Source organism: Adiantum capillus-veneris, chromosome 2 (genome assembly GCF_014529385.1).
Source record: "Adiantum capillus-veneris isolate H3 chromosome 2, ASM1452938v2, whole genome shotgun sequence".
NCBI lineage: Eukaryota > Viridiplantae > Streptophyta > Polypodiopsida > Polypodiales > Pteridaceae > Adiantum > Adiantum capillus-veneris.
In genome coordinates, this window is record NC_140932.1 from 21,952,109 (window position 1) to 21,973,413 (window position 21,305).

The 21,305-nt window shown below is 49.3% G+C and overlaps 1 protein-coding gene across 1 annotated transcript in view; it reads right to left on the bottom strand.

The window, feature by feature from the left end:
- Window positions 1-21,305, bottom strand: part of LOC147462489 (nucleotide pyrophosphatase/phosphodiesterase-like) — a 145,259-nt gene that overhangs the window by 45,492 nt on the left and 78,462 nt on the right. The window contains exons 4-8 of the mRNA XM_086493680.1: window positions 10,614-10,705; window positions 9,490-9,556; window positions 8,196-8,318; window positions 7,949-8,041; window positions 7,732-7,864 (exon numbers count right to left, since the gene is read on the bottom strand). Of these exons, the coding sequence (XP_086349806.1) occupies window positions 7,732-7,864; window positions 7,949-8,041; window positions 8,196-8,318; window positions 9,490-9,556; window positions 10,614-10,705 (508 nt within the window). The remainder of the gene's footprint in view (window positions 1-7,731; window positions 7,865-7,948; window positions 8,042-8,195; window positions 8,319-9,489; window positions 9,557-10,613; window positions 10,706-21,305) is intronic.

The window sequence follows — 21,305 nt, forward strand, 5'->3', positions numbered from 1 at the left end:
CGTGAGCATGAGCCATCACTTGTTGGATTCCTTCTGCTTCAATAACGTTTAAGTTCTTGAGGAAGCCCACAGCAATACTTCTCTAATTACTCTGCCAAGATGACTAGGCCAAATGAAGCAACTGGAAGGTAGGAATCCCAGAATTTCTTGTCATAGTCTCATAGAGTCTCTCCTTCTTCAAAGAGTAGTTGATTGCAATCTAAAAGGACATCAACTTCAAAAGAGGAAGTTAGCCATAAAGATGCAAATTCAAGCCACATTCTAGGAGCTTGGCTTTGTAATTGCTCAGCATCTCCCTTCAGGAAAGAGGAAGCTTTTCAGACTTTAGAAGCTTTTGTGAAATTCCCTCCAGAGAAGGCTGCGTCAAACTGTTGTGTGAAAGCTAAATCCTTCTCCCCATCCGTGAAAGGTGTCAAACTTGATACTTTGGCCTAATTCCTTGTAGTCTTTCTGAACACCCCATGGTGTAAGTTGATCATAAGGGGTGGGGCGTAGCAACGTGTTACTGGTACCTCCAAAGGTTGAACCAAAAGTAGGTGCAATACCTCCTCGATAGCCATGGATTGTCCTCAAAAATGGAGTTGTGATTAGGACCTAGCATGCCTGCCATTCCTCCATTGAAACCATTATGGTTTCCTGGCATGTCATTATTTTGTTCCGGAATGTTGGATCCAAAGATCCCATTGTGCACCCAAGGATTTCGTTCCCCTGCAATTCCAGAGATAATAGGAACTCCTACCGGAAAAATTGGTATTCCCACCCATGCATTGTCTGTCTACGAAGAAATTGGGCTCCTCAGGGCCTTCACGTTCGGGACATTTACTTTGATTTGGGGATTTAGAGAACCCACCAGATCCTTCCCTTGCTTGAAATGGTCTTCATGGCTCTCTCCTTCATGTGCTTGACATAACAGGGATCCTGATTGTAAGCAATAAAATGCTCTAGCATATGCGATGAAGATTATGAAGCACCAGATATGCAAAGCTTTAAGAGTAAGACATTAAAGCCACGTGGATGCAAGAAATTAGGCACAACATACTATAGCGTAGATAGTGTGTCGTGCTCTCTACAGTGGGTGCTCCTCAGTGCAATGTGCGTGACAATCTCACTCAAAACAGACTGAAAACGGGAAACAATAGACAACAACTAAGCTCACAGAGACACAACAGCAATAGTAGACCACAACAAATGACTCGACTATCTCAAAGAACTGATACAGACTCTGGCATGGCAGCACACTCAGCTCCAGCCCAGGACTCTCAGGTACAATGGGGTGTCGAGGCTCAGATGTGCAGGGATGGTGAATAAGTGCTCTGTTATAGACTCATTGCCCTCGACGACGATGCTGGACCCGATGTAAAAGAAGATGATGATCCTGACCCTACCGCTACTACTCACATGTACAATCATAAAGAGCCACCAACGGCTCATAAATGTCCAGTCAGCTAAGTCTATCTCCAAACTGAGTGGTGGTGGTGACCTGGCCACGATGTCCACTAGACCACCGTCGGTACCCTGCCACGTGTCATTCCCCAGCCCAGAGGGTCCGTCCAGTGTGAACCAAACCAACTGTAACCAACTGTCCAACTGTCTGTCCAGTGAAGTGACACTAGCCCTGCTACAGGTTGCCCGCCACAAGACCGCTCACCGTCTCGGTGAGAGGAATACTAAAAAAACTGTGAAGGAAAACCACTAGGTACTGCATCCGTACATCTTTCTTGAAGCAGGTGTTAGGCCCATGACCTTATGTACCTCAAAAGTGGAGTTAAAAACACTGCACTGCTTGCAATCGCCTTAAGCCTCTAACTGGGCAGGAACCCAGTATGTATGATTGCATAGCCTAAGAATCCCAATTGGCAAAAAATGAGGCTTTATAGCAAAGAGATAAGCTCAGTTTGATTCCAACGCATCTTTATCTTCCCTAACCGTAGTGATAGGAAAATGACCTGGTCCATGCTTGCAGTTGCAGATGAACCTTGCCACACTTTTTGCAACAACACTCTTCTCGAAAAGAGGGATGACCATAAGCCCGAGTAACACCGCAAATAGGGTTAAGCTCCATCATGATGGCAAAACGAAAATGCCTTCACAGCAAATAGGATGGCAACCAAGTGAATGCATAAAGCCAGCTGATCATGCGGGGTGTGTGTGTGTGTTGGGGGGGGGGGGGGACTTGCTGAGGCTGAGAGGGGTGGGAAGGGAAAAGAGGGATGACAATAAGCCCGAGTAACACCGTAAATAGGGTTAAGCTCCATCATGATGGCAGAACGAAAAGGCCTTCATAGCAACAAGATGGCAACCAAGTGAATGCATAGAGCAAGCTGATCATGCGGGGGTGGTGGGGGGGGGGGGGGGGGGGGGGGGGGGGTGGAACTTGCTGAGGCTGAGAGGGGTGGGGAAGGCTAGATAGGGGAGAGTAGTGGAAGGGGGTGGGTAGGGGCGAGGGGGGGCTCGTTAGGGGCGAGGGGAAGGGAGGGGGTGGGTTGGGGTGGGGGTCGGGGGGGGTGGGGTGGTTTGGGTAGGGGCGAGGGGGGCTGGTTAGGGCGAGGGCAAGGGAGGGGGTGGGTAGGGGCGAGGGTAAGAGAGGGGGTGGGGTGAACTCCTGTCGAGGAGATTTCTGCCCGCTTCTATGATCCTCCATAGGCTCACCAAATTAAAAGACTTCCACCAAGGGCACATCCGGGGTAACTTCTATGACCTTCAACCTTTGAGCTAGCTCAGGTGGCTCATTGGTTTTAGTTGCTGTGGACACATTGGAAGAGGGTGTACCTCTAGGCAAGGAGTGAATAGAGACTCCATAGCACGGCATAGATTTGGTAGCTTCTAACCACTCTAGCAGATCTTCGTCTGACCCTTCAGGTGTAGTAGGTTGTTCTTGTTCAGGGTTGGTTTCCATTGACAAAGAAACTTGTTGCACCACGGGATCCATACCTCCTAAGAGAATGGGTTGCATCGGGGAGCCAAAAGTATGTATCCACATTGCATCGTTTCCCCAATCATGAAGTGCTTTAGTGTGTCGTAGCCATGGTCTTCCAATGAGCAAGGGAAATCCGCCCTCAACCTCGGGAAGACGAACCACAACAAAATCCAAGTTAAGAGTAAAGTCTTGTACCTGCAGAGGCACATTGTCCACCATGCCCACTGGGTAGACTGTCCGCTGGTCGGCCAATGTAACTGTGAAGGGAGCAGGGCGAGTAGGCTGTAGACCTAGAGCTAACATAGTGAACTCGGGCATCAGGTTGATGCCAAATCCACCATCCACTATCACTCCTGAGAATTGCCGACCCAAAACGGACACTGTCAGGCGAGGGCTTCTATAATCAGTGAGTGGAGCAGCGGGATTGGATATCATATAGGACTCTGATGGTCGCACTGGGAGGTGCCCGCCACTAGGACTTACTCCGGGGTAAAGTGACTGAATAACAGCAAGGGTGTCACTTCTAAAATTCGCATCTAGTCACAGCATGTCATAGAGGGACACTTGTTGGAAGGTGTTCTTCAAGACTGTCTCTGCTGTGAGCTTTTCCTGTTCTACCGGTTGTTTCTCGGGTACCTTGATCTTTTGTAGATCGGAAACTGCTTCCAAGAAAGCTTCATCAATATCGGAGAGCAAAGATTTGGATTCTTTCATGGCACGGGGGGATAGCTTGTTAAGAACTGCAGGCAGGGTATCCACTGGTGTGAGAATGTGTGGGAGAGTTGAACTTGCTGGAATGCTAAGACCGAGAGCGGCTCTCTGGGCCCGGGTGTGGACGTCCGATGGCTCCTCTGCCAACTGCGGCGGCTTATTTTGAGGGGTAACCAAGTGGGTAGAAGGGGGCGGCTGAGAAACGGTGCTCACTGCTATCAAATTGAGCTTGGGAAAGGCAAACTCATTTTGGCTTTGACTTGAGTTCGAAGCCGTGGATACACGAAGTTTAGGGCAATCCTTACTGTAGTGATCCCGTGTTTCAGGGCAATGACGGCAAGGAGGGGACCCTTCTGGCAGGGGGCATTTGCTTTGGTAATGCCACTATTCCCTGCATCTGTAGCACAAAATGGGCCGATTCAAAGGGCGAGTCGAAGGGTGAGGTGGTCCTTGCTCCTGGTGCATTGAGTTGGAGGTGTAGGCATAGAAGCTTTGAGGTGATGAGGAAGCAAGGGTGTGATAAAAGCTCTGAGACGGAAAAGTACTTGGCATACCTTCCATAGGAGGGGCTGTCAGCAAAGGTGGCATATGGTGTGGATGGCCACAAGGAGAAACCATGTTCGATGCAGGTGCTGGCCCTTGTTGAAGAGTAGGACCAAGACTTTGATGTATTTGTCGCAATCCCTTGAGGTAGTAACAATCCTTCTCCTCATGTCCAGATTTTTCACAAAAGTGGCAGTAAACCATAAGGGGGCATTCCTGTGGAGGGTGCCCTGGAGAGCGGCATGAGCTACACCAAACCGTAGCCTTAGTCTTTTGCTGACCCTTGAGCTCTTCTAGCTCGCGCTTGATCTGTTCCAATGCCTCGTGATGTGGACGCTTCTCCTGTCTAAGAGAGAAGGACCTCTCCTCTTGAAGAGTTCGCTGTAACTGTAGGGCTTCCAGTTCCCTACGTAAAGAAGTTAACGGATCACCAGGACTTTCCGAAAACCCAGAGGGGGTCTCTATGTGAGGGGAGTTGTTGAACAGCTTCCTAGCCTCCTCTATCCTAGTAGCAGCTGCAATGAATCCCTCCAGAGTGGCGTCGGTTCGGAGACTGTCTCGGAGTTTTTGCTGAGAGGTTTTGGGGAGCACCTTCTCCACCCACTTCTTAACCATGAATTCACCGGGTTGCTGGGGAAGTTTGGCAACCAGAGACTTGGTTTTAGTCATAAGCTCTGCAAAAGTCTCCTTTGGCTGGAGCACCATGTTGGCCAGCTCATCCAACACCTTCTCCTGGTAGTCACCTCGCCTGAAAGCTGCACAGAACTGTTGTCTTAAGGCTGCCCAAGTTGCAAATGGTGTCAACATCTTCTGAAGAGAGTCCTTTGAAGGTAGGGGACTTGATGTTTACCTTGGCCAAAACACTTGCCAAAGCCTCCATGGCCCCTTGCTGAGCCTGTTGCTCAATAGCCTGCTGTAGCAGAATAGGAGAGAGCTTTACTGGAGAAGGTGATCTAGAAGATGTGGAACCTGATGAAGGAATGGGTGATGTATGTGGAGGTATGGGTGATGAGGTTGATGGACTTCTACTAGGTACCAAAGGTCGTCTTCTGTTGTAGTACTTCTGAGGGCTCAATAGTGTGCTTTGACGCTCGACTGACCGCCTTGTATGTGTCATGCAGTGACCACCAACCCAACCAAGCTTTGGGCAAGAAAACCTTGAACTGGCTGAAGACTGGTCTAGACTCTACTAGACCAGGCAAGTGACTAGACCAAGGTGGACCAGGGACGGGGAGGACTAGACCAGGGTCGAGAAGGACTAGACCAGGGACGAGAACTGGTTGGACCAGGGGCGAGAGATGACTAGGGCGAGGGAGGACTAGACCAGTTGGACCAGGCAAGAGGAGACAGTGCAAGGCAAGGTAGGCGAAGCTAGATAAACCTAACCAGCTTCAAGATTTGTAGCTCACAAAGTGAGATTTCAGTTGAGGTCCCACCGTGATCGCCAAAATGAGAGCACCTGTAGCGCAGATAGTGTGTCGAGCTCTCTACAATGGGTGCTCCTCAATGCAATTTGCGTGACAATCTCACTCAAAACAGACTGAAAACAGGAAACAATAGACAACAACTGAGCTCACAGAGACACAACAGCAACAGTAGACCACAACAAATGACTCGACTATCTCAAAGAACTGATACAGACTATGGCGTGGCAGCACACTCAGCTCCAGCCCAGGACTCTCAGGTACAATGGGGTGACAAGGCTCAGATGTGCAAGGATGGTAAATAAATGCTCTGTGTATAGACTCACTGACCTCGACGACGATGCTGGACCCGATGTAAAAGAAGATGATGATCCTGACCCTACCGCTACTACTCACATGTACAATCATAAAGAGCCACCAACGGCTCATAAATGTCCAGTCAGCTAAGTCTATCTCCAAAGTCAGCTAAGTCTATCTCCAAACTGAGTGGTGGTGGTGACCTGGCCACATGTCCACTAGACCACCGTCGGTACCCTGCCACGTGTCACCCCCCAGCCCAGAGGGTCCGTCCAGTGTGAACCAGACCAACTGTAACCAACTGTCCAACTGTCTGTCCTGTGAAGTGACACTGTAGCCCTGCTACACATACGAGCCACTACATGCAGCTAGAGTATGCACAGAAAGTGATCCGTGCAGTTTGGGCGCAATCTCTTGACACGTTTCTGGAAAATGATGTGAGACACCCTGGCTTTCTCTAGATGATAAAGGATGTTATTACAATGCCACACGTACGTAACTGTTACAAAGTGTACACAACATCCTGGAGAGTCTCGCATAAGGGAATGCGGGCTGCACTACTCTCCCCTAACAGTCTCCCCTAAACACAGATTTCTCTCCACTACACTTACCTTCGTAAGGAGCTTCCTTGAATGTCCCACACCTAGTATAATGGACCCAATGACTCAGAACATCAACAGATGTCAGCACTTCCAGAAAAAACAAGAGGAAAGAAGATCAAAAAGCTCCCTCAAAACCCACCAAAGCTCACATGGTTCCATTTGTAAAAAGCATGGTCCAAAGGGGACTCTATGGCAGTCAATATTACAAACTAAAGAGGGGTTATCTCTACCCAAATCAAGCCCCTTCAAGGAAAAAACATGAGAAGAATCAGGAAAAGGTCTAAAGATACGAGGGGAAATTTTGAGACATCATATGCACAAGATTCTGCTTGACAAACGAACCCTTATGTGTGTGTACACCATAGATAGAAAGTCATACTAGACAAGAGGCTCATGTGCAGAGCTAAAACCACTTGCCCATTGACGTATAGAGAAGAGCCAGATTCTAGACACAACTCTACAAGCCTGACAACCAGCAATGCAGGCTCCTCCACCTCCCAAACCCTCCAACTTTCACTGCAGCTAGGTTGTTTTGTCGCTTTTCCTTAATTAAATCTCACACGTTTCCCTTGTTGAAAAACTAACATTGTTCTGCTTTTCACTTGTACGCACAATCAATCACACAAATAGCTAGTAGCACAAACAACCGTCCCATCTTCTTCATTTGATGGTGATAGGTGGCGTTATAGAGACAAGCTCCTACATCCATCGCAACATGTAAGCTAGAACAAGAAGAGCCCCAGATATCTGTAATTCTCGAACTGCAATGACACATCATAGTGGTCAGAATAGTCATTTCTATTTTACCTTTTGTTTTGCTTTCAGTTTCTCTTAGTTCCTTCCAGACACTTTATCAAATTCCCCCAAGCTGGTAACTTTCTGGGTCTCATAGGTCATTTTGGCCTTTTGAAGATGTTTCATATAACATTTCATTTCATTTCTCTCATCTATTCTCAATCCTCAAATTTTGCAATGACGTACAAATTTGTTCAATGGAACTCCAAATTCCAGTGAGAGGTGAGTCTCCAAATCATGCATGATATCATCACAACAGGTGGTCTCCCATGGGCTGCTATCCACCATAAATATTTATCTGGCCCAAATTGACCTCCATCCTTGCATGATAGAGGTTAGGTTCCCACATAGGTGACCCATATAAGAGAATCAGGGAGACCAGCATGTCAAACAACAGAAGGCAAAAAAAAAAAGATTTTCATTAAAGAGCAATAAAGATTACCACACATGTCATGTCTTTCATAGGTCAATGTGCCTGCAGAGACATGGTTCTCAATCTTGAATTCTTCTGTTCCCCATCGGACAATAGGAATGGCTTCATGAATTCCATAACCGCTAGTCCAAGTGACTACCATCTTGTAACAATGTATATTTTGTCTCAAGAGGAGTTGCTTCTTCAAGTGTGTATCCAGAAAAACCCTAACCTGCATTTACCTTACCTCATTCCAAGATCTTCCAAGAGCCAACCGTGGATAAAGAGGAGCTTTTGGATTCCAGAACCTAATGGGCTCAGAAATTGCAAGTAGCACAGGCTGCTCAAAGCAAAGATGACAAAACAAGTCAGAAGAATCAAATATGAATCTGAACAAATTCTAGGGTTGATAATCAGAAAAAAAACCAACTGTATACCCCTGAAAACTAGTTTTAAGAAAACATTCTTCTATCCAAGGAAATAATAAACCTTACACTGGTTATTCCGCCAGAAAAGTAAGCAAAAGAGAAATCAGCACGCTGATTGATTAGTCTCAAGTGTAGCATTCCCCTTCCAGATATTTCGTAATCAGCAGAGGTGAAGTTTGCAAATTGGTACTGTGGCCAAAAAGGGGAAGAAGTGAAAACAAACGCTAAACGATTTCAGAACCATCGACTAGCACTGTAATATCCAAACACTGTTCCATGCAGTGAACTTTTGTGGTTAGGTAGCAGCACTTGGAACATGTATCATTTCTAAAAGCCAAATCATTTCTTTCCTAAAGCCACATTTACAACCACAACATTTCTACAGCATCAGCAACAATGTTACCAGAATATTTCCTCAAAATCGAAGGACCACAAATACAGCCTCACAGAACTTGAAATATACTATCAGATTTGAAAAGGACCCAGCATACTTACCGATGAAGCTTCATAGCTACAGATTGCATCTCATCGTATGGAGCATTGCTGATACCCCACATTAAGCTCTCAAGAAGACCACGCTTCACTAAAACTGTTTTGTTTCGAGTGTTTTGAATGTGCATTCTTCACACGAATTCCTTTTTCATATCCACAGTCAAGGAGTTTTTGTGCTTGAACACAGAAAGAAATGGGCAAGACTAGAGACATTGAAACAAGGACAAAAATAAAGAAATAGGCAGGGCTAGAGACGTTGAAACAAGGACCAAAATAGTCAGGGCTAAACACATTAAACGAGGACAGCACATTAATATCCCACCGAAAATGTCAAAGGTTCCTCGAGTGAAAAGCCAGAAGCATGCATGGTGTATTCTTTGCTGCCTGTCAAAATGATTAGCAAGACCTTGATTGTATGCTCTGTCAGAAGAAAAGGGCAGAGCTAGAGACATTGAAACAAGGATAGCAAGAAATGGGCAGGGCCAGAGATGTTAATAAGGACAATAATTTTCTTTTCAAAAGGCAGGGTAAAGACGCCGAAACAAGGACAACAATGACGATGGATGAAATATGACATCCAAAACTACATCCCACAAAGAATATTAATAAGACTTTCCTCAATCCAATGGCAGAAAATATGCTTGGTGCATTTTGGCCAATTGTTAGAATGATTTGAAGGCCTTGATTGTATGTGGTGTAGGAGATGCTAGCACAGAAACCTCTCTTTGAGTAGCTTTACTCCATACAGACTCCAATTTGTAGGATCAGTCTTAACTGCTGATAGTTGACAGAAAAAGCCCTTAACAATCTGGACACACTTCTTAACCACAACATGTGTTTCTATTCCTCGACGATTTTACAGTTCTACCTTGATTGGGGCGTTGCAAAAGAAAGGCGCATCCTCCAAATCATCGCTTTCCACACAAAGAGATGCACTGTAAATAAAATCCCTATTAAAGAGCAATTGAAGAAATTTGAGGCGTGCAATTTGTTTAAATCAATTACACCAAACTAGCAAGCAGGGTACACTTGGTACTCTCATTTCACCAGCTCACAAAAGAACCATAAATTAATATTTGGAGGTCTATCTGCAACCCTACAAGCTCAAAATTTGTGGGGCTACTGCCAAAACAAATTGATATGGACAAGCAACAAAATAGCAAAGAGCATCCCTGCCTTGCATGTGCCTATAAGAAACACTAAACACTAGTGCCTTCCATCCTTGTGTTGACTATCGGTAACACAACATTCTTTGATATACCCGCAAGGCTACATGAACAGTAGCAATAAATTCCTAATGGTAGGCCTAGACTGCCCTAAAGTATTTTTTATATAAAGCTGTAGAAAGCCTCTCTCAACAAACTTAGCATCTGCCCAGACATATTGTCATTTTAAAAAATCGAAGCTCACCCCGTTCCCCCTGGCAACACAGCGCACAGATTTCTCCATAAAGTTCCCCAAAATTTTTCCTTTGAAGTATATCTGATTATACGCTGGATACCAGAAACTTTCTCGACTCCCCGAGCATCTGTCGTTGTCTAGAAGTTGTGGACTTTCCATACTACATACCTTCTTTTGCTCTTCGTCCACCTTAAGAGCACTTTTCCTTGCCAAGACATTGTAGATAGTCCCTTGCTGAACCTTGTCCACTGAACTTTCGTAATTTGGTTCCTTAACCCCAAGTAACTCACAAGAAGAACTATCCCTGACTGCCTCATAAGTCATTTTATATTCAATTATCTAGCATAAGGTCCAAGCTCTTACAATTTCCCTATGGAAACCTAAATCCTTGTAAATAAGTTGATACATGCATCCTTTCCACTTTGCTTCAACATTGCATGAACCTCTGAATACCAATAAAATTATCCAGTTAACTACAATGCGAACTCCCACCACGCCTTCAAAGTAGCTCATCAAGCTTTTCTAAATGCTCTCTACTTATCACCATATGACTCTTAAAGAGTTGTTTAACTCTTAGTAAAGAACACTTACTTGAACTTGGCAGGCGAAAAAACAGCAATCCAGTCTGATGAAGCTGCAGCACTTCGATTAAAAATAACAGTTACCAATTCGGCATGATTGCCCTAATTCAAACCAATAAAACCGTCAGATGAAATTATTGTGCAAAGCATGCAATGGTTTGCAAAAGTTAGTTGAAACCATAAGGAAGACAGCACGTGCAATGCCTTCCACAAGGGGATAGTATAAAGAAAGAAATGTACAATCTAAAAATCATTCTTTTCTTCTACACTTCTTGTTAGTACTTTTAGATGAGTGTGCAATTCAATACATGGGTTCGAGTCTTGTGTAATGCTGTAACATAAGCTCCAATGTGGTTGCGATACACAGCGGTCATCTTTTCTTTCTATCAAGCCTCTTTGCTCCTTGATTCCTGACCACCTCCTCTTATTCCCCCCCCCCATTTCATAGATCTCCACTTGAGCCTAATTCTTTATCCAAAGATTCTCCATCCTATTCTTTCACATCTAAGTCTGACTCTTCTCCTGCAAGCTACCTTATAAGCCGCTAAAATCTTCTCTAAATCAGAAATCCTCATCTCTTGCAAGGAGGACCAGAAGTAAATGTCTACCATTAGGTGTGTCGCTAAATTGAACCTTTGTTTAATAATTAGTATCATATCAAGTCATGCAAAGCCTTCCAATGCAGACGACACTATAAAATTCCACATTTCAAGGAGGAAGATTTGTCTTCCATTTGTGACATATAGAGGAATCTTGTAGACAAGCTTCCTAGGAGGAAGATATCATCATTACATGAGTATGTATGACAAAATATATAGTAGAGTGGTAATCTTGACAAGCACAAAGCAAAACTCGTCGTCAAAGATTAAGCTCAAAAAGAAGGGATCCACTATGGAGAAACCTTTCACCAACTACCAAATACAAAACTAACCATTGTGAACTATCGTTATACGCACAACAAAAGCCCAATTGGACTGAAATCGAGGGTTTCATCTCTGTGGATGCTCACCAACATAATAAGCGCTCGTGCAAACTACATCCATGTGGTGTTCCATGCTGGGACCAAGCATATAGAGATTTAGTACGATTTTGTTTGTGAGAAGACCAAGGATGGCTCTATTCAACTAGAGTACATTCCAATGTCAGATAACCCTACTGATATCTTCACCAAACCTCTTCCACAGGGGATATTATCCTTTCATGCCAGCTCCCTTGAATTTGTTTCCCATCCAAGAGCTAGGAGGGGGTGTTGGAGTTCAGATTCATGTCTGATGGTGGCTCCAGTATCTCCCACAAGCATATTAGGGAGTGGGGGACTGTTTTGTGGCTGTGCTCGGCCGTATTTGAGGTAGACGTACCTTTCTCAGCGATGCACTCCACGTGTAATGTGCAGCGGCAGTGAATGATGCTCCAAGCTCATGATGAGTGATCAATGGGTGCTCAAGGTTCCTTCTACGGAAGGGAAGGGAGAGCCTTCCTTGAGTTAATAAGAGATTGTGCAATGACCAAAACAAGAGAGTGGAAAACTGTGCGAGAAAGTGTTGTGAGTGGTAGAGAGAGAGAGAGAAGATACGACACCAGATGGGGTCCAAAACCCCCCCTCCAAGGGGGCCCCTCTCTATTAGAGAGGTATTTTCTTTAGATTGCACAAAGTCTGGTACAATGGTTTTAAATGCTGTGATGCTTGACGGCGACGATGTCAAAGACGATGATGATGACGTCAATGACAACGACGAGGCTATGGCTGAATGCTGAAAAATGCTAGCAATGTCGATGGCTAGAATCTGCAACCATGACGAGGCTAGAGGATCAGAGAAGCCGAGCCTCTCAAAGACCAGCAGTACCAACGTTTTTGCAGCCTTGCATCAGCGTTTTTTAGCCAGCATTCAGCCATACAATCACCGTTGATTTCAAGCCTTCGCCTCATCACCGATTCAGCCCTCAACCATTAGCAGCACCAGCGATTTTCAGTTTCAGCCATCGCCACTCTCGGCGATAGCAGATTAGCCCACACCCTCGTCGTCATCGACCCCGCTGTATCAAGCACAAAAGTACGCGTAGTACCCTTCAATATCTCAGCAATACCAAGCATCTGCATCAAGTACCCATTAGCATCTCAACATTCCAACATTTAGCCATTGTATCAGCATTTATGTAAGTAATAAAGGAAGTAGCTACTCTAGCAACAGAGCAAGAGGACCCTTGAGGGTGGTTGGGACCTGAGGACGAGGGCCCTAACCTCTGAAGGACGAGGGCGAGCTGTGCCAAGGGCGAGAGCTAGCTGCCTACCAAGGGAGAGGGCTAGTAGAGCCAAGGGCGACCAGACGAGACCAGTGCCAGGGCAAGGACGAGAGCAGTCAAGTCAGCCAGGACAAGGGCGAGGACTTGGTGACGAGGGCAAGGCCAACCAGCGCGGAGGCCAGACCTCAGCTCGTGAGGGCCTTGACTCAGTGCTCGCTTTGTTCTTCTCTCTCGGATAGACCTCAGCTGGTGTAGGCCTTGACTCAGTGCTCGCTTTGTTCTTCTCTCTCGGATGGACTAACCAGTCGAGGATGGTGATGCAAGTGGCTTCACCACGCCACAAAAAATGAAAGCGACTTTCAAGCGGAGGAACAAAGATAGCATACTCTCGCCAAGCTCATTGCGGGCAGGGAAAACCGTCAGAATCCAAGATGATTTAATGATGGAGAGGGTTTAAGTGATGATTAAATCTGAGCTCAGCTTTATCAGAGATGACATCAGGAAAGAGATGTACGCAAACGCAGAGAGTTCTAAGAATTCTATGTATGCAGATATGAGGAAAGAATTCGATAAAGCGATGCTTGGTAAGCATGATGAGATGTATCTATCTGTGAAAGGGGAGATGCAGGCTCTAATGCGGGCAGAACTGAATGTAATGGAATGTATTATGCAGAAAAAGTTGGATGAGGCAATTGCAAGCTTTGAATCTTGGGAAACCAATGTGGAAAAGTGCATGAAGGACTCGGAAACCCCATCAAAACTCGAGGCTCGCTGCTGCTCGCACCTCTCCCCCCTTGCGCCATCGCCCTCCTTCACTCCCTCGCGCTGCTCTCCCGCTTGTCCGCCTCGCGCTGCTCCCTTCCCCTCGCGCTACCCCTGCTGCTGTCCGCTGCACTGGCAGCCCGCAGCTGCCCGCTGCCCAGCTCAGCCAGCTCTCCCTGCCGCTCCCCCCCCCCCCCCCCCCCCCCCCCCTCGCGCTGCCCCCCGTTGCTGCCTGCTGCCCAGCCAGCCCGAAGCAGTTCCCGCAGTCAACCACGCCAGCCCGCCCCCTCCCACTGTCCGCCCCCCTCGCTTGCTTTTTACCGTTAGCCTTCTCCCTCTCCATTCTTGCTTGACGGGCGTCGCCAGCACCATTGACGTGCTCGGTCCAACAGGTCTTCCCCCCCTTTTTTCGTCGACGATCCTCCGCCTTTTCTGTACCAGTAGCAGACACAAATGGCGGCTCATGCTCCACCGCAGAGGGACTCCAATGAAGCCCCCTCGCCCGACCCCGCTGAGCCCACCATTCGACTTGCTCTTACGCCGGCAGAGCAAGCGAGTCTTGCCACAGAGGTAGAACGCTTGCAGGCGACTTCTGTCATCTGCAAGGTTCTCGGCACTCGTCCCAGCAGAGGAGAGCTGCGAGACCTTCTCCAGGCCCACCTCCTCGCAGAGGTGGGCAAGATCTTGGATGTCCAGATTCTCGGATGGGGGTACTACCAGATTGAGTTCGAGACTTCCGAGATGGCCTCCAAGGTCATAGCTATGAGTCCATTGGCCATCCGAGCATCACGCGCCCACTTTCGACACTGGCGACATGGTTTTGACCCGTCTTCGGATGTGCTAGTAGAGGAGGCGGACATCCCCATCTCAGTCTGCTTTCCGGGTTTACGGAGGGAGTACCTTCCACTTCTCTCCAGGATTGGCTCCACCATCGGAACTGTCCTGGAGACACCTCGTACGGCAGCATCAGTAGCTGCCAAGGCGGCTGGCATCCCTTCAGTTCAAGTTTTGGTCAGAGATACCCACACGCTCCCGAAGGTCATCCTTCTGCCTCGGGTGAGTGGGGGTTGGTTTAGACAGAGTGTGGAGTACTCGGGTCTCCCGAACCAGTCCTTCATTTGCAGACAGATGGGCCACCTAGCGAAGGCCTGTCCGCGGAGGAGACCACGACCCGCACCCCAGCCTCAGCCCCAGCCTGCCAAGGCTGGGCCGCAACCACAGCCAGCGACACAGAGCACAGATTCAGCGCCACCCTCCGAGCCTGGGGCTCCAGCGGAGGAGGGGTGGCAGCAGGCCCGTGGCCGTCGACGCCAGGGGCCACAGCGACAGCCTGGCACTCAGAGAGGCCCCCAGGTGCCTACTCAGCAGTAGTGGGTTCCCACGGGGAACAGCTTTGGTCCTCTTGCGCAGGAGGAGCCCCCTACGCCAGCCACCTCCTCAGCTTCACCCTCGCCTGCCGCTCCGCCTTCCGATCTCCCCTCCTCCTCCTCATGCCCTCCCCCGCCCTCTGCTACCGCTCACTCCCCACCTCGCCCCCCCCATGTCTCTGCCGCCCCACCCCGCTTCTCCTCTCCCCCGCCCCCCCCAGCCCCTTCTCCCCCTCCTCCTACTTCAGTACCACAGTCGGCTCAGGAGACTGGACCCTTGCCTGCGGCCAGGAGATCTCTTGGCAGCGCCTTCGCCACGAGTCTCCTAGCGAGAGAGGGTCAGCCCTTCATGCGGCCCCCACTGCAGATTCAGACTTCTCCTCTTGCAGCTATCCCTCGTGGTTTGACGAGCTTTGACCTCCGACGCCGCTGGGATTTCATCGATTACGGGTTTACTCGTTTTCTTGGCGATTCCGCAGCAGACCACGAGGCAACCTGCTTCAGAGTCCACGCTTTGTTCCTCGCCGCTAGGGGGACAGAGGCCTTGGACTCAGCAGTTGGTTTCTCCTTCCCCCTATGTGGCAGGACTGAGACAGAGTGGTCCCTCGACTCAGTGGTGGGATGGTTGCATACACAGGTTCTCGAGTTCTCTCACCACACGGGAGAACTTGGCATTACAGATTTGCTGCAGACTTTGTGGCCACTGGCCAAGTTTGCGGTGACACCCCCAGATTCTGCAGGATGTAGACACATTGTGGTGTACTTTTTTGCTGATACGCAGTGTTTGCCTTGCTATGTATTCATTCATGAGGACTCCTGGACAGAGGAGGTTGCTTTACGCACGGCTCGCTCTACTTGGGCTTGGACCAGGCACTCACTGCAGTCTCGCCTATCTAGAGGACGCTCGGATGCGGATTACTCCCCATCCAAGCCTGCTTCGAAGATAGCTCGTCTTGCTGCTGCGGCAGCATCTGTTCTCTCTCGCTCCCCATGAGGATCGTCTCGTGCAACGTGCAGGGACTAGGTGGGCCCCAGTTTCAGCGACAGCGGGGCCGATTGCGTCAGGAGCTTCAGCGTTGCCTTGTGGGAGGAGAGATTGATCTCCTTATGCTTCAGGAGCACCATTTGTCTGAGAGCCACATTCGGCGATGTGGTCAGATTTTGCGTGGACGCTATGATACCTTTTGGTCAGCTGCTTTTGGACCTGGAGGCATCCAGGGTGGGGTATGTATGACTATTGCGGACTCATTACAGCAGGCCATTGTGGGCAGAGCGATTATTGTACCAGGCAGGGCGCAGTGGATTACTATGCAGGTTCAGGGTAGCCTTGTGGGTTTCCTGAACATCTATGCGCCCAATGTGGCGAGTACTCGTGCAGAGTTTTGGTCACAGATTGTTGAGTCTTTGCCACAGGTTGACCAGTGGTGTGTAGGTAGGGACTTCAACATGTTAGAGGACCCATCTGACAGGATCGGAGGCAGCCATGCTACTTTGCATGGAGTCGAGTTAGCAGCTTGGGAGAGGTTTTGTATGACGTTGAGGGTCTCGGATACATGGCAGCATTCTGGCTTTGTGAGGCCTCCAGAGAGTCTTGCCTTCTCTAGATCGGACCGCAGAGTGGGAGGAGTGAATCTATCGCACATAGATCGCTTCTACACTAGTGACCACTTCAGAGACTTGGGGGGATCAGTGGGCATCCTGGCAGGGACATCCTTCTCGGACCATGCACCAGTGATCCTCACAGTGGCAGACAGGCAGAGGAGTGGGAGCACGATGCTTCGCATCCCAGAGCGGGTCTTATTGGACTCAGCACTCAGAGAGAGGGTCGAGGCTCTCTGGACACAGGGCATGGACAGCCAGGCTCCACCTGCAGACAGAGTGGCCTCAGGCCTAGCTCAACTTAGCCACTTCTTTCTCCAGGAGTCTTTGGCTCGACGGGCTGCAGCGAGAGAGGAGGAGCAGCGTCTCAGACGAGGCATTGCTTCACTACAGAGGATGCAGGAGCAGCATCCAGACAGTCCATGGTTGGAGGAGCAGCTACAGCAGGCTCGACAGGAGCTTGCTTGCACAGAGGAGAGGCGCCATGAGTTTTCCTTCCACCGACAGGCATCTCAGTGGACTCAGGTGGGTGACAGAGTGACAGGTGTTTTTTTTGAGACAGTGGGACCTCGGCACTCGCATGCCAAGGTCAATCAGTTGAGGAGACTCGATGGGTCAGTTGTTTGTGAGCCAGAGGATATGCGTGCAGTTGCTACTGACTTTTACCGTGAGCTACTGTCCGCTGAGCCAGAGTCAGAGAGATAGGATGCATGCAGGGAGCAGGTCTGGGCACAGATGCCTTGTCTTGTGACTGAGGAGATGCGGTAGAGGATTGAGTTACCTCTTCAGCTTGAGGAGCTGCACACGGCCCTTAGGGCCCTCCCTCGTGGTAGTTGTCCAGGTGAGGATGGGCTGACTTTCACCTTCTTCTTGGAGTACTGGGAAATGCTTGGCCCAGATCTTTGTAGTGCCTTTCAGTACATTCTACACACAGGAGTGATGCCGGATAGCATGAGTGAGGGCCTGATTTACCTCATTCCAAAGGAGGGTGGCTCCTTGGATGAGATTCGACAGTGGCGTCCCATCACCATTCTCAACTCAGCCTACAAAATTCTTGCCAAGGCTCTGAGTTTGAGGATTCAGCCACTTTTGGAGAGCCTCATACATGGGACTCAGACAGGTTTTGTCAAGGAATGCAGTATCCTTGACAACATCTTCACTTTTTGGGAGGCTTCTGCCCTTGCACGGCTCCGTGGGGAGGACCTTGTGATTCTTCTTCTCGATTTTGAGAAGGCATACGACAGAGTTGACTGGGACTTTCTAGAGGGCACGCTACGTAGGATGGGCTTCTCAGAGGCTTGGATCAGAGGGGTATCAGCTTTGTACAGGCAGGCCCACAGTCAGGTGCTTTTGGCAGGAGGTAGAGGTGAGCGCTTCATGCTCACACGATCGGTCAGACAGGGTTGTCCTCTTGCCCCCTTTCTCTTTCTGTTCTATGCGGAGGCGATGAGCAGATTTTTGGTGTCACAGCAGGTTGGTCTACAGGGCTTAGCACTCCCTATTCAGGGAGATGAGCTACTAGACGCTGAGTTTGCCGACGACTCAGCCTTGTACTTAGATGGCCAGGAGGCCAACCTTCACAGGTGTGAGCAGGCTCTGGGGACCTGTTGTGCATCGGGCGCACTCATCAACTGGAGAAAGACAGTGGCTTTCTCAGTTGGTAGTGCTCCTGTGCCAGATTGGATGCCAGGAGAGGGTTTCAGGTGGATTCCTCCAGGGACTGCAGTTCGGTACTTGGGTTGTCAGGTTGGTTTGGATTTGTCCCCCGAGCAGCAGATTGCTCCTCTTCTCCTGTCCATCAGGAGAAAGCTGTTACATTGGAGCTCAGCACGACTTTCGCTGGCTGGTAGAGTAGTAGTTGCCAACCAGGTGTTGTTGGCGACTATGTGGTACATCACTTCTTGCTGGATCTTCTCGAGTTCTTGCATCAGCCAGGTAGAGAGGTTGATCAGGAACTTCCTTTGGTCTGGTCGCGACACTCAGATTGCCCAAGCCAAGGTGGCTTGGTCGGTCATCACACTTCCTTGTTCTCAGGGAGGGCTTGGGATCATTGATCCAGCACAGCAGAGCAGAGCCCTTCTTGGGAAGTTCGTCGTCAGAGGACTTCTTCCAGGCGAGGAGCCCTGGAAGGAGTTCTTGTTGCAGAGGCTTCGTGCCAGGGTGCCTCAGTCAGGAGGCCCTTGGCAACCTTCGACCAGATGGATCTTTACAGAGTTGCGCCGAGTTGGTTTGAGCAAGAGACTGGAGGATCGATTCGCTGTGAGTTTGCTTCGTTCTTGGGAGCTATTGCGGCGTGGCCTAGAGCAGCGGCAGCCGACCTGCACGGAGGAGCGCCTACGGCAGCCCCTCGTCTGGAACCCCATGGTTAGCACTCAGAGAGGCCACTTGGTTGAGAGTAGGGCTCATGTTTCTTGGGGTCCCATGGCAGCAGGTCCAGCGCGCTCTCTAGGTGACTGGCTAGAGTTCACAGGTTTGTCAGAGGAGGTGCAGGTTGTCCAGCTACAGGGCATGAGAGGGGTTCAGAGCATGTGTCAGGACATCTCAGAGTCAGTTCCAGCTGATTGGCTCACGCCTCTCGAGCCAGTAGCACCCCGGTGGATGGGAGCCTTCACACGACTCGAGGTTCTCATTTCAGTCAGGGCTTGCTCAGAGACTGTCCCAGCCCTGTTCTTCGAGCTTCACGGTGGGGGACGATTACAGAGAGTTGCAGTAGAGGCTCCGCAGGTAGCAGAGTGTTGTTTCCAGAGGATCCGAGTTGTGGGCATCTGTGGGAGGACTTGCGTCATAGACCCTGACCCAACAGCTCTTGAGACAGGACTGTCACAAAGTGATGACGTGGCGGACAGCAGAAACCCTAATTTCTGCCAGAAACCCTAAAATTCCTGCAAACCCTAATTTTTGCCAAAAACCCTAAATTCCGGAAATCGCGGAGGCGGATTATTAAAAATTTTTATTTTATTTTTTTTAATAATCCGCCTCCGCGATTTCCGGAATTTAGGGTTTTTGGCAAAAATTAGGGTTTGCAGGAATTTTAGGGTTTCTGCTGTCCGCCACGTCATCACTTTGTGACACAGGACACTGGAGGCTATGGGCTTGGGAGTGCTGTCCACTGGCACGAGTACAGTGGGATCCTGGTGAGTGGCTATGGAGGGACCCATTCTCTTCTGCAGACCGCCCAGGAGTCCCTTTCTTTCAGTACACTGTTCAGCTTGGACGTCATATACTTGCAGCACAGAGAGAGGCCCGCCCCGCTGCAGCACGTCATTGGCAGGAGGAGGGTCTCACAGTTGAGTTCTTGGCAGCTTTTTGGCAGAGGCTGTGGGACTCCAGACAGCCGAGGCGCGTCACCTTGTTCCAGTGGTTGGTTGCACACAGAGCCACAGCAGTAGGGAGCTGGCTTGTACATAGTGGTCTCTCGGCCGCATGTACAGCCTGTGACCAGTTGGTGGAGAGTCAGCGACACTGTCTTTGGGACTACCCCTCGGCCCAGCAGGTGTGGCTACGAGTTATTCGGCTGATGCCTGCCCTCTCCACGGCTCGACAGTACACTTGGGGGGCGGCGGCTTGGTCCACCCTCACGGGCCCGGCACTTCAGTTTGAGCTATCTTCCACCAGCAGGATGATAGTGATACAGGGGGGTCGACCTACACTCCAGCCTGCTACAGACCTTACTCCACAGGAATGGAGCAGTGAGAGAGCGGAGTGTTGGGAGCTCATCAGCGGCCTAGCTCTCTGGTTCATCTGGCGAGCCCGTTGTTTCCGCATCTTTGAGGCTCGCCCTGTACCACCAGCGGAGACTGTTCGTGACTTTTGGCTAGAGCTGATCCACACTCTCAGAGGATAGCTTGAGGGACTACAGGGCAGCTCCGACCGCATGCGGGAGCGCCGCGAGGCTTTCCTTCGTCTCTGGCGCCCTGGGCCGTTTTACTCCATGGTCCAGGGGGTGCTCAGATGGCACTATTGTCCACCTGTGTGGCCTTTCCCTCCTCCCATCTCTTGATTTAGCCCCATTGTATATATGCTGTTTTTTTCATTGGGAGAGTCTCCCCATCATGTTTGTTGTAGCCCTCTCTTGCAGAGGTGGATGTAGCCCTATGGGCAGCTTTCATTAACTAATAGAAGGATCTTTTTCTCGAAAAAAAAAAAAAAAGTGCATGAAGGAAAAAGATGCAGTGATTGAAGAGCTTAAAGGGGAACTTGCAGCATGCAAAATTATGCCCAAAACGGAAGGGGGAAATCAGCCCTCGATGTTAAAGGAGCTCGAAGATATTAAGGAGCAGGTGAAAACTCTGCACGAAGGGGAAGAACTTAACTCAAAAGAGACTTCCTCATGGGCGGAGCGCCTTTCTAAAACACAGGATAAAGTTGACGAAGCAAAAAAATGGATTGAAGGTGCAAAGAAAGGAAAGGCCCGGATGCCAGAAGCCGCACAGACTTCTACCATCATCAATATGACCATTGAGGAGGAACAGAAGAGGAGGACTAGAGCCCTCCATGTGCGTATTACCGGTATCAAAGACACCGAAAATGTAGAAGACGAAGTGAAGGAACTCTTGCAGCGCATGGGCATCCCGGAACCTATGCACACAGGTGCTTGGAGAGTAGGAAAGAAGGGAGTGGATGAGAAGGGAAACGTCAAAGAGAAAGCACTTATTTTGCGTTTCCCGACTTTGGAAACAAGGAAGGAATTTCTGAAGAAGAGACCAGCACTTAAGAAAACCGGAATATTTATG